The sequence below is a fragment of the Alosa alosa genome, chromosome 18 (assembly GCF_017589495.1).
Source record: "Alosa alosa isolate M-15738 ecotype Scorff River chromosome 18, AALO_Geno_1.1, whole genome shotgun sequence".
NCBI classification, from domain to species: Eukaryota; Metazoa; Chordata; class Actinopteri; order Clupeiformes; family Clupeidae; genus Alosa; species Alosa alosa.
In genome coordinates this window covers 26066400-26078864 of record NC_063206.1, presented here as the reverse complement: position 1 = coordinate 26078864, position 12465 = coordinate 26066400, and the positions used below count along the sequence as shown (strand labels likewise).

Genomic DNA, 12465 nt, shown 5'->3' with positions numbered 1-12465 from the left:
GTGGCCTACTTCATTTTCGCCAAGCCTGGCATGAAGTCAAGTCCGTGGAGCAGGTGTGTGGTCAAAAGTCAGGACAAATCACTCTCTCTCTCCTGTGCAGACTCCCCCCCTCCCACCCATACTATGCTATTGCAATGGGTGATGGTGCGATGGGTGATGGTGTACGTATGTGCACAAGGCTAATTTGGCTTCGCACACTCTTGTTTTTGCCAGGGAGGGTAGTGGGAATATTTAATTAAAGAAAACATTTTATGATGCACCATTAGGCTGCAATAGAGCATCCAGCACCACTCCCCAGTGCAGCGCTTTGTCTTGGGCTTTGTAGCGCCACAGAGTGTGATATTTCCTGGGTCAAAGTAAATCCGTATATTTTTGGAAAGCTTTTTCTAAAACCACTGCAAGCCCCTGCATCAACCCCTAAACAAATTATCACCATGACCATGAGTGTAATCTCTAAGGAGGGGTGCTACGAGAGAGGAGGCAACACTTGCACAAAAAACACACAATACCAACATGAGAAGCTATCAAAGACCAAGCGCTTTCATGAGAGATCCAGCCCTTTCTCTGTGGCAAAATCCAAATCCTTCTCTCAACTTTTGTGTGATATTGTACAAAGACCACAAGAATCAGGGGGAAACTGGAGTTGTTGCTAACCCATGTGCCCTTCCAAAAAATTTTGAAACCCTGTTCTGGCAAGCCCAGGGATAATCTATCAGTCCTGCTGCTCTAAGAGTGAGGGGAACATGTTATATTTCTGACAAGGTCAGAAACTTATTTCCAGTCCCTGGTCAGAACTCTAAATATGTGTCTAATTCCTCTATGACAAAATTGGCTACTTTTTGTCCCAGAGTCCTGCTAGGATTTGGGGGAGGAGTGCAGAGTCGAATGGATGGCTGAAGTCTTTCCTAAAATAATTAATTGGGGCGACAGAGCATTTGAGCTTCCCCCCCCCACAACTCACAAGAGAACTTCCTGTGAGAGTCCATGGGGACAAAGTCACATTAGCACAAGACTGGATGATTTATGAAGCGAGGATGACTCGAGCTCTATGCTCTATGCTATGCTATTTGAGAGACCGGATCACTCCGTGTGGACACTTTGAACCGTTTTAAAACACCATGTCCCAGAGCAATGGTAATTAAGACAAGGAAAGTCAACATTGTCTGAAGGAGAGAGAGTGCTGAGGTGACCAGGCTTGACGTGAGAAAGATGTTTGAATTGGGTGCAAGCCCTTGCTTGTTCAATCAGCCATGGCTCTATATAGTATTAATAAACCTTTTTTAAAAAGGTATCTCGCTTCGGTCAGCTCTTGTCTAATACAGAAACAACATAGAACAAAATACACTGACACAAAAACATCTCTGCTATGAGTGGCCTCAGTTTGTGGTCTCCTTCACCTGCTCACATAGATTTTTACATAGGGGACCCAAGTCTATGATTCTGTGGTTTACTATGCAAAAAAAAAGTGAAACTGATTTTAAAAACGGTCCATGAAAATGTCTGTATATATTAGCATACTCCTACTGTCCTCCCTTGTCCACGAGAAGGGGTGTATAAAGTAGATTGTGCAAAATATCTCTGCGGGGGCAAGATTGGATCCTGAAATTCTTTTTAAATGAGGCCATTTCCTAGATCGTGTTTTGCTGTCTGATGTTCTTTGCCTCTTGAAAATGACAGCAAACTGTTTAATATACTCTTGCTGTCACATGCCTCACAAACCTGCCCTGATATGAGACCTACCCTGAAGGTAAAGCATGATCTAGTCCATGGCTGGGCACAAAAAAAAAAACATCGCAACTGAAGATTTTTGTCATTTGACTCGAGAACGGGTCCTCCTGATTTTATGTCTTTCACCATCTTATCTCAAGCATCAAATGATTGGCCATATCAGGTGGGTTTCTGCCTGGCTAGATTAGAAACCTGCAGCCATATCATATCGGTCACTGCAGCCATATCATATCGGTCACTGCAGGAAAAGCCAATCCAGCCCTGATCTGCCCTGTTATCATCTTCCTTGTTAATGCCGGCCATTATGGGAGTGAGCTTGTAAGAAGATTTCTGTATCATCAAAATTGCTCTGATACAGTCATATGCCGACAAGATGGGGGCAGGCCGGAGGCCGAGGAACAAGAAAAGATTGGGCCGCATAAAACGGAAAGTGGTTCTTTCCACAATGATGATATCAAACAGTGCCACACTCCTATTACCCACATAAAGAAATGTCCATGATTCCGATACAGCGCGCAGCGATGCTTCATCAAAGTAATGGATGTTCTGTCCACACGCATTTGTTTTCTCCTATTACAGTACATGCACTGGGGCTTTGAGATTGCTGGAGAGCACGGAGGAGCCGTCATCCAGGAGCAGGCAGGAGAAGATTAGTGCCAGACGTGGAACACGGAGCTCGTTATCCTTGTTTCCATCCCTGTCCAACTGCAGCTTACGCTTACGTGTGTATGAAGTGATGCCTTGTCCAGTCACATTTTGCCTCTAACAGAGATCAGGTGGAGCCCAGTGTCCGCGAGGGTGTAGGTGGGGGTGGGGGGGGGGGGGGCAGAAAGAGGAGGGAAAAACATGCAGTGAGGTGATGGGCATGAAGCAGGTGTCATGGTGAGTATCCATAAAGAAACCTGAAAAGAGGTGAAAGAATGTGTAGCTAGTAAGGAGGCCATGGTGGAGCAGGGGTGGCATCACACACTGACAATCGGTCATTGATTCCCACTGTTGCTAGCCTGTGTCGCTTTTGGATAAAAGCATCTGCTAAATATCAGTCAACTAACTTTAAAAATATCAGATAACTAACTTTAGTGAAACCACATCCAAGCCAAGGACTAAATCTTTGCTAAACCTACACTAGTGTGCCGTTCAAAAGTTTGGGGTCACTTAGACATTTCCATTTCACTCCATTATAGACAGAATACCAGCTGAGATCAGTTGCATTGTTTTTTTTAATCAGAGCAGCAGTTTTCAGATTAAATTATGTGCTTACGTAATTGCAAAAGGGTTCTCCAATATTTTCTCAGTTAGCCTTTTAAGATTTGTAAACAGAATGTGCCTTTGGAACATTGGATGAATGGTTGTTGACAATGGGCAACTGTATGGGTCAACAGTAAGAGAAAGCAAAACAAACAAACAAAATACACAAGAACAACACTCACTCAGTTATGGAGTGGGCCACATGAGCAGACAAAAATGCAAAGGATGAAAGACAGAGTACCTACCACGTAGCTACTATATATTCTAATGGCATTAAGACGTGCAGTCATTAAGACGTGCAGGAATGCATTGAGGAGCACGCTGCCTCATGTCAGCTGCTGTCTCACCACAGGATGACAGGCCAAGCCTTCCCTACTGAGATGAACCTTACTTTCTGGCGCGTGGCTGTTACCAGGCACCAGGCTGCCACCCCCTCGCCCTCCGAGGCACTCGAGCGGAGATGAAGACCTCATGCTTGCCAGCTGAAATTAGCAGGACCACCACTCGTGCCCTCCTGCATGTCTGCTTACTCGCTCCCGCAGGCAGCCGCATTGCAACTGCGACGAGACGCAACGTTGGCTGCCACCTCCACCACCTTTGTCGCTGTCGCCGCAGAGTGATTGAATGTGTTGTGATGCCGCCGCGACTCGCTTTGCCTCCGACCACCCCATTCTGCCGGCGCCCTGCTTGGCCACCACCACCACCACCACTCTCACCCACCCCTGGAATTCCTGCTGCAGTGGGATGCTGGAATGGAAGAGAAAATGATGAGTCTGTGTGAGAGCTGCCGCCACCACCACCACCACCACGCTCTCACCCACCCTTGTGTCATGGACTGCACGGATTCCAGGTTCAGAAGCGTGACTGCAGTGGGATGCTGGAATGGAAGAAAGGAAAATGAAAAGAGGTGTAAAATAAACAGGCTGTGTGAGACAGCTGTGACTCCACACACACACACACACACACACACACACACACACACACACACACACACACACACACACACACACACACACACACACACACACACACATGCACACACACACACACACACACACACACACACATGCACAGAGAGAGAAAAAGAGACATACACACACACACATACACAGAACTACGGTAATTATTCAAATTCAGAAGTGATTAAGTGCATGGAAGAAAGCTGAAGTATGTCTGATCATCCTGAGGCCAGGCTTGAATGTGCTAGGCAGAGCTACTCTAAAATCTGTACACCTTTAATCTAGTCAAAGAACCAAAATTATTCATTACTGCATCACAGCAATGCAGTACTGGACATCCATGCATGAATTTAAAGGATTACATGATTGATTCACCAAATCCATAATGTCTAAACATGCACATGTAAGCATTTTGAAATTCTATTGTCAAGAGCCACGAAATGTGAAATTCTAATAGCAAGAACTGTGACGGCGAATAACTTTGAGGTATAACAAATGTTACAATAATACAACATTGAAGAACCCTTAGAAACTAACAACTTGCTAGCCTAGAAATCTAGACGCACCCTAGCGGCAGCAAATTAATTTGCTCAGCCTGTATGTCTAGTAGCAAACCATAGGGATTTCTATTGGCTGACGCCGTAGACGTCATCCAATCACAGTGCTCTATTTTGTTAGAGTCTTAAGGCGGGCTTAATAGGATGACGACAGTCCTGCTACGGTGAACAACAAGGAAGGTGGCTATGGCGAACGAAAAGCGGTTGTTTGAATCAGCGTTGCCGTCATCCTGCTCTTTGTTCTGATTGATCTGGTCTATTGCATGCCTAGGCCTATTCCAGACTATGCCAATGATATAGGATGGCCCGCCAGGCTAACAACTTGCAGTTTTTCTTTTTGAAATGTGTGGTGAAATTCAACTTCCATTGGCTTTTACGACCACTTCTCTATAAAAACAAACTGAGCGTTTGTTTACTCCTTTTGGTTGCAGAAAGCGAAATTGTTGAGAGCAATCGTTTATAAGAGCATTTTTTTTTTATTCATATATCTCACTTTGTCGACACAAACCTTTACAGGAGACCTTAAAAGGTGCCTTTGACTATAAACATTTCAAAAATGATAAAGATGATCTTTGCATCTTTTTTCATCACAAATGTGGAAAAGCACTGAGAGCATTCCCCGAGGAAAGCCCGGAAAGTGCTTATTTCTGACATTTCTTTTGTAGTTTCTGCAAGCCAACCTAGTGAATAAAAGGGCACATGGGGATCAAGATAACACTCTATAGCCCCACCTTGACCCAGAGATAGGAGGTTTTACTCTTCCAGTATGGGGTGGAGGTAGATTTCTAGGCTAGGGTGGAGGTAGGAACAGCACTCAAATTTATGAAATAAGCTTTAGAAAGAGCCATTGTCAAGAGGCGCATCATCAACATTGCTGAACAATGGCTTTTGCGATCACAGAAGCATTGCAAACCCTATTTTATGCCAACCAGGATGTGGATCGACACAGCACCCAGAGTAAATTATGGGCCAGCTCATGGGTAAAATGAGTTCTTGCATACACGTCTGTGCGGTCATATTAACCTCAAGGAAGTCTGACAAATGGACCTAATTACCAACTGGAGGCTAGAGACTTGAGAGTGTGTATGTATGTGTGTGTGCGCGTGTGTGTACGCATGGTGCCGAGGTGGTAAATTCATTCAGCACGTGGCATTTCATCAAGGTCATTTATTCCTCACCATCAACATTCTTATGAAGCTGTAGAACACGATCCTGAAATTGGGACAAGTCGGAATGCATTGATCGCACACAGAATATTCTTCTTGCGTGGGAATCTACGAGAAGAGCATGATGAATGGCAGTTCTCCAACTGTAAAATTTGGCACTGGTGCCAGGACCTAAATAATAAATACACAAGCGGTAGGCGATATGAGGGCGGCGGGGCGTTAAAGAAATTTTCATTTCGTACACCATGGCGCACGGTAAACGCATGTAAATGATTCAAGGCCCGTCATTGTTCCTCCCTCGAGATAAATGGAAAAACAATACCTTCACACGTGAGGAGGTAGTCTTGGAAAACAAAGAGGTGCGTTATGCCTCTCCAGTACCATGGATCAGCTTAGAATTCACTACAACCCCCCCCATGAGATGTTCCTTCAGAAACAGGCCATGGCCTGAGTAATCAGGAGGAAAGGGGAAAAAACACCCTTCTGTATTGGCACAGGGCACTAAAACGGGGTTTATAATTGTGAATCTATTTGTCAAGGTGAATGCTAGTTTGCTGAACTGACACAACACCATGGATGGAGGTAAAGAGAAGGCTTTGTCAAACACACAGGCAAGCAATACTAGATATTAGGCCTACACATCAAGGGACAGATCACTGGTAAGCGTATTGGCAATGCAACTACCTATGTTATTACTTAAAGCAAATTCCCCACCGAGTTGGGCTCAATTTTAAAAAGTAATTTAATTCTGGCGGTGTGGGTAAGGCATGGGACTCCTGTTAGCCTTGGCCTATGTTATGACTGCCACTGTGTCGCATTAAATGGCCAACAAAAGGGAGCAGATGACAAAGCCTGTGGGTCACAGAGAGCGTTAATTAGGATGCATCTGTTTACCGGACAGTAAATAGGGATTTTAATGTGAACAGTGGCCATAGAAGGTGTGGAGACGGCACATGTCTGGAACTGCAATGCAGAGGCAGACATGTTCATGTTCAAGAGAAGTACAGCATAGATATAGTTTGTGTTGTCATCATGCACTGTGTGTGGACTGAGTGACCATACTTGACTGGTTTAACCTGATTTACTTGTGTCCATTTGGATAATCCAAAAAGTGGACCAGAGAAACATGGGCGGATTATGAACTTTTGGGCCCCTGGGCCCAGATGTATTAAGGGCCCCCCACTAATTGTCACATATTTTACCAATTAAGTCCACAGACAAACATAACATTCAAGTAAACAATAAATGAATAAATAAGAAGGCACCTTAACCAAGACTAAACATTCCTCTTGTTGGGTGTATGTGGGTGGGGTGGGGTGGTGGTGGAGGTGTTCCGCCACTTCTGTTTAAACATCAGCCACTGTTCTCCACTCCCTTTCCTAGAGTTAATAAATCAAAATGGCAGAGGTGCATCTAGAGCAATCCCAGACACAGCTTTTCTGTGCTGAAGATAATAAAAGGTTATGGGGTCAGGAGGGGTCCACTGGTTCAGCCTATTAGTTTATAAGTGAAACAAACTGCGCCATTTTATGTCGGTCATATTATCAATGAAGTACTATTTGGCCTTGCATACGGATCCGTGGGAACTATTTTAGAAATAGGAAAATAATTTAGGTACAAAAAAGTGTATTTTGATGTTCACTTGACTTGACACTCCCTGGGGCTTACCATCTCTATGGAGTTCATTTGTTGGTCAGGAAGATCTTTCTGTCGAGTTCATATTTAGAAACCTACAAATTGCATCGATTAAAAAGAAATACCGTTGTTAAGACCTCAAGAGACCCCATCTGTGGTCCTACGTTCCAGATTAGACATTTAATCACTAATAACGGTGTTTGAAATAGTGGACACAACACTAGGTCTTAAAGAACAGCATCAAAATACCCACTCTGGGGTGAGAACGCTCATTCAATTTGTTCTATAATGGCACCATTACTTGGCTTTCCCTTACCAGGGGACCCATTTGCATTCACGATGCAGGTCCCAACTCCACTGTGCTCCTAATTGCCTCTAAATTTAGCAGCCCAGGCTTGTTCAGAAGGTACAGAGTGTACAAGGAAAGATGGCTGCATAAAGCCATTATAGAATAAATGTATGCAGACAACTAACTAGAGTAGAGGTGACTGTGCATGTTAAGGACAAATTTATACGGGCAAGGTCATTTTTTCTCTTTTGCACGGAGAAAACGAAATGTGGGCTTTTCAAGTTTTATCTGTCCATGGGATGTTTAGCAAAGCCGAGGGATGTCGGTGTGCATTTTGTGTGAGTGAGAGGGGAATGCATCTAATTAGTGCTAATTTATTCATCATGCCTTATCGCCATGTAGAAAAAGGTCTGAAATATCAACAGGATTTAAAACGAAGACTTTTCATTTCTTCGAGGCAAAGCCCTAGTATAGACACTTCTTAGATGCTTAGGAGGACTTTGTAACACAGGCAAGATTTTAGACTAAATCATTAAGACAATCTTAAATAAATAGCACACCTAGAGGCACTATTTTGGCATGTCAAAATGCACAGACCACACATTGCCATTGGTGGACGATTATGTAAACATAAAAAACATTATTTAAAATCTCCTCCATTCCCACAATAGCTCCCCATGTAAGGGGTCGTGAACTCCACCGGGAGTATACAATTAGAGCTGTAGGTATGCAAGCTGAGGAAAGCCACGACATACATTCAGTATTCAGCACATGCCATGTTGTCCCGTGCATGAATACAAAGACATTCAAACTGGCTCACTGTGTCCCGTACAAGCACTCACCCAGAAAATCAAACAGCTCTATATTAATTTCACTTAACGTTTCCCTAAAGATTGGTGATATTGGTGGTGGGAGTATTTTTTAACCCCTAACTACAGTAGATCGGGATTTGGTTTAATTCACCTCCCGAGGACAAATAAACAACCTCAGACAATCATACAAATATGCCCAGATGGAGTTGGCTTTAAATAAAGAGTGCTGAGCACTATTGAGCAATGGGATGCATACAACAGTGGAAACAGTGTTTACTCCAAGCCATTCGCCTGACAGGAGAATCAGCCGCAGCAGCGAAGGCTCGGTTGAAGGCGGTGGAGAAATATCCTGGTCACGGCCCAGTAGGCAGGCAAATCCTCAGTCTGCTGTTGGACACTGGCGATAAGCCACCACTGTTCACACACCTTGGCAAAAGGAAAACATAACCCCAAAAGAACCAGCAGGCTGTTCCAAGACAGATGGCTAGGCGATAACAAAAGATAACTGAGCAATTTCTTTTATAGGGCAGGGCTTAACAAAACAGAGATATGCCACTCACAGAATTGCATTTCTCATTTGTTTTATTTATTATTCTGAAAGCCAATGATAGTCTATTTGTTTTTACAGTCTGCCACCATGAAGATATATATCAATCAAAAAGTGATTAATGTGTCATAGAAAACAGACATTGCTGAAAGGTATTTATAAGGATATGTAAAAAAAAAAAAAAAATGTAAATATTCTAGACAGGCCGTGTATAAACAATACAGTAAAAAGCTCGATGGGTAAGAGATTATAGGGTCTAGATGCCTGATGCCCTCTAGAAACAATCTACAAAAACTGTTCAGAGACAACAGAGACACTTGAAAGTTCACAGACACCTGAAAATAACTTTCCCAACGAGGCCATTACTCTAACAGAACTGCTATTCGTCCTGGAAGAGTGTGTCAAGATCTTCCATTTCGGCTGCGTCTTGCGCGGAGAGCGTTTGCGTCTTGGGGGCGCTGGACGTCTTCGTGGCCGCGCTCTGGTTCTGGCCTCTCTGTGGCGTCTCCGGTTCCCTCTTCACCTCCCTCACTCCTCCTCCGAGCAGTTTCTGGCTCTCGATGAAGTACTGGTTGGGGTGGTTGAGCGAGAAGCCCGAGTCCTCAACCTAAAGGGACAAAAGGGAGAGAGACAATGTGAGGGAGAGAGAGACAAATGCAAAAATGTGTTTCAGAGACAGAGACGCTTGTTTCACACACACAGAGCAGTCATTTGGACCACTATGAAAGTCCCCTGAGTTTTGATTAACAGCCAAAACCATTGACTGAGAAACAAACAAACAAACAAACAAACAAACAAACAAACAAACAGTAAAAAACACATTTTTACAGATTTCTTATAACTTCTTTTTGTAACGAGTTATCCTCTATACTCCTCCCTTGCACAGTGTCTTTGGTGAGAAAAGTGAATCTATTTGTGAGGCGCAGTGATCCATCACCGCTTGGCAGATCATCGCCCTTTTCCCTCCTTTGTCTCTGCAAACGACAGCTGACTCTTAAGCTGCGTCTCCCTGGCAGAGGCGCGGCCAGTTCAGCACCCCGTTCACCTAGCTGTAAATAAATCCAAGGTTTGCCCATCGGATGCTCGCGAGGGGGAAAACAATCCAAATCCCCGTCGTGGTTCAGCACGAGATCGCCGCGATCCATTATTCGCAAATCTCTCACAGCGCTTAACTGCATTCCAGGTGTTGGGGACCGCAGTGGCGGCGACTCTCTGACCGTCCTCTCTCAGGTGACAAATGAAAAATGCATAAACATGAAAAACTAAACCGAGGGAGCACAGAAGGGGAAAAAAATCAAATCAATAGAGTATTGTTCTTTTAGAGGCGCACTAATCCCCCCCACCTATTCTGTCCTCAAGCCAAGCCCCAAGTCTTTCAGGAGCATCGTGTCCGGCGAGGCTGAGGGGCCTCCATGCACCCACACCCCCCGCCCCACCCTCTTACAACTCTTGCCATTTCATTACTCCTCCTATTGTTTGATTTATTGCCCTTGTGTAAATATTTCATCAGTGAAGTATTACATTTTGACCTTTAATAAATGCAGCAGAGAGGGAAGGGAGGATCGCCGGTGATCTATCTGTTCTAACTCACAGATCTGGAACCAGGGGGGACATATGGTAGTGATTAAAGGCTCTCAGGCATGAGCATATGAGTGCGCTGCCGCAGCAAACTGTGCCAAGGAGGACTCCTGGATGTGGCGGGGGGTGGCAGTAGGCGAGAGAGTGGAAAGAGGGAAATACCCCCTGTACCAACACAGTTCTCTATTTTTAGTGGATGTTTGAAATTCTGTCTTTATATAGACATAATTCCATACAGGGAGGGCCAGATTATCCTTTGATAGTTTTTGGATCATTGTGGCCATCCTAGCATGCATTCTCCGATAAATTTTCTTTTTTTGGTCGAGGCCTACGGATTGGTTTGACTGTAAGCCTTCAGGCAATTTGTCATGCTCTTAATGTTCTTTAGTCCACCAGAACCAGCACCACCACACGCTCCCCTCACCCACTGTTTCCACACATGCCTGCAGTGTCAGTGTGCGCTGTGCTGTCCTTGGAATGTAATCACACAGCAATTTCAAAAGAAGAACACTACAAACCATTACGGCCCCATCAGTGGCACTTTGAGCACAGTGCAACATTAAGGGGGAGAGGGGAACCGGGACAGCAAAATGGCAATTATAAAGTGGTGGTTGTTGGTGGCACAACGCGGACCAGCCTGAGGGCATTTTTACAGCCTTTCCAACACTTGGTATACTGGCCTCATGAAACATCTCCATTGTGGGGCTATTAAAAAGCTAAAGCAAACAATGCTGTAATGTGTTATCTGATCCAATTACATTTATATGGACACGGCGTACACAAACACACACACATGTCTGATTATTGCAAAGATTAAAGAGGCGCTGAAGATAAGGACTGCTGAAAACCTGTCCAGTAGAAAGCTAGAGAAAAAAAATAAAAAATTCAGGCAGACCAGACAGATGTGATTTTAGTGATTTGCAATTTAGAGTTAATTGGTTAACTTCTTGAAAACAACTTCTCTGGCAGATTCTGGTTTAAAAACCCTAAAGTGTCTGAGGCAAAAAAAAACGATTTTCCACAGAAGGTTTGAACCTTGTTTGCACGGTCGAGATGACAAATGTTTGAAGAGCTCGCCTCTCTCTTTCATATCGACTGTTTTCTTACATTTCAAATTGACCTGTCACCTTGCAGATATGGGCGGTGTGTGCATCAGCACACTATGAGCGCACATTTCCATCCCAAAGTGTCAGCTCCGCTGCTTTGAAAGTGAGCGAGCGCGTTGGCACATGTCAAGGAGTTAATCCTGACTGACATCACTCTGGATTATGACTTCCTTGGAGGGAAAAGAGGGGGAAAATGCACACACACACACACACACACACACATAAACAGAAGTGCGTGTACACACATACACACAGATACACACGGAGACAGAGACACAGACACACAGACACACACACACACACACACACACACAGAAACAGAAGCGGGTGTACACATTCACACTCACACACACATGCACAAACACACAGCGGTATCCAACACATGAGAAATACTGCAGTGCAGAGGCAGGGGGAGAAACAAACAAACAAACAAACAAACAAAAAACACAAATAAATAAATAAAATAAATAACAATGATCTCACAGAAGCTGTCAGCACATGAAGGCTCCCTAACTTAGGCTCTCTGAGCACTTGGCACCACCAAAAGGGGCTGCATTCATGCCCTCCGGAGCAGACTGCATTAACAGACCCCACAAAGCAGTGTGAGAGCTGGCTGAACAGTACAGTGCAGTCGGCATAATGAACCCTCAACGGGGAAAAAAAAAAAAGATTTATTGTACTTCCGTAGAAGTTTACAATGGCTCCTTCCACACAGCCCCTGCTTGGCCCATCTAAATAGGGACTGAATATTAATAACATGGGACGAGTTGACTGAAAGTGCTGATCCGAAAGGTCTTTGCTAAAAAGCAGTAGATCAAATAAATTAAATATTCATGAGTG

General features: G+C 44.2%; 1 protein-coding gene across 2 annotated transcripts in view; it reads right to left on the bottom strand.

Moving 5' to 3' along the window:
• Window positions 1-8958: 8958 nt before the first annotated feature.
• Window positions 8959-12465, bottom strand: part of prim2 (DNA primase subunit 2) — a 73759-nt gene continuing 70252 nt past the window's right edge. For both annotated transcript variants that reach the window (XM_048268904.1, XM_048268905.1), the window contains exon 14: window positions 8959-9548. In XM_048268904.1, the coding sequence (XP_048124861.1) occupies window positions 9321-9548 (228 nt within the window). In that variant the 3' untranslated portion in view covers window positions 8959-9320. The remainder of the gene's footprint in view (window positions 9549-12465) is intronic.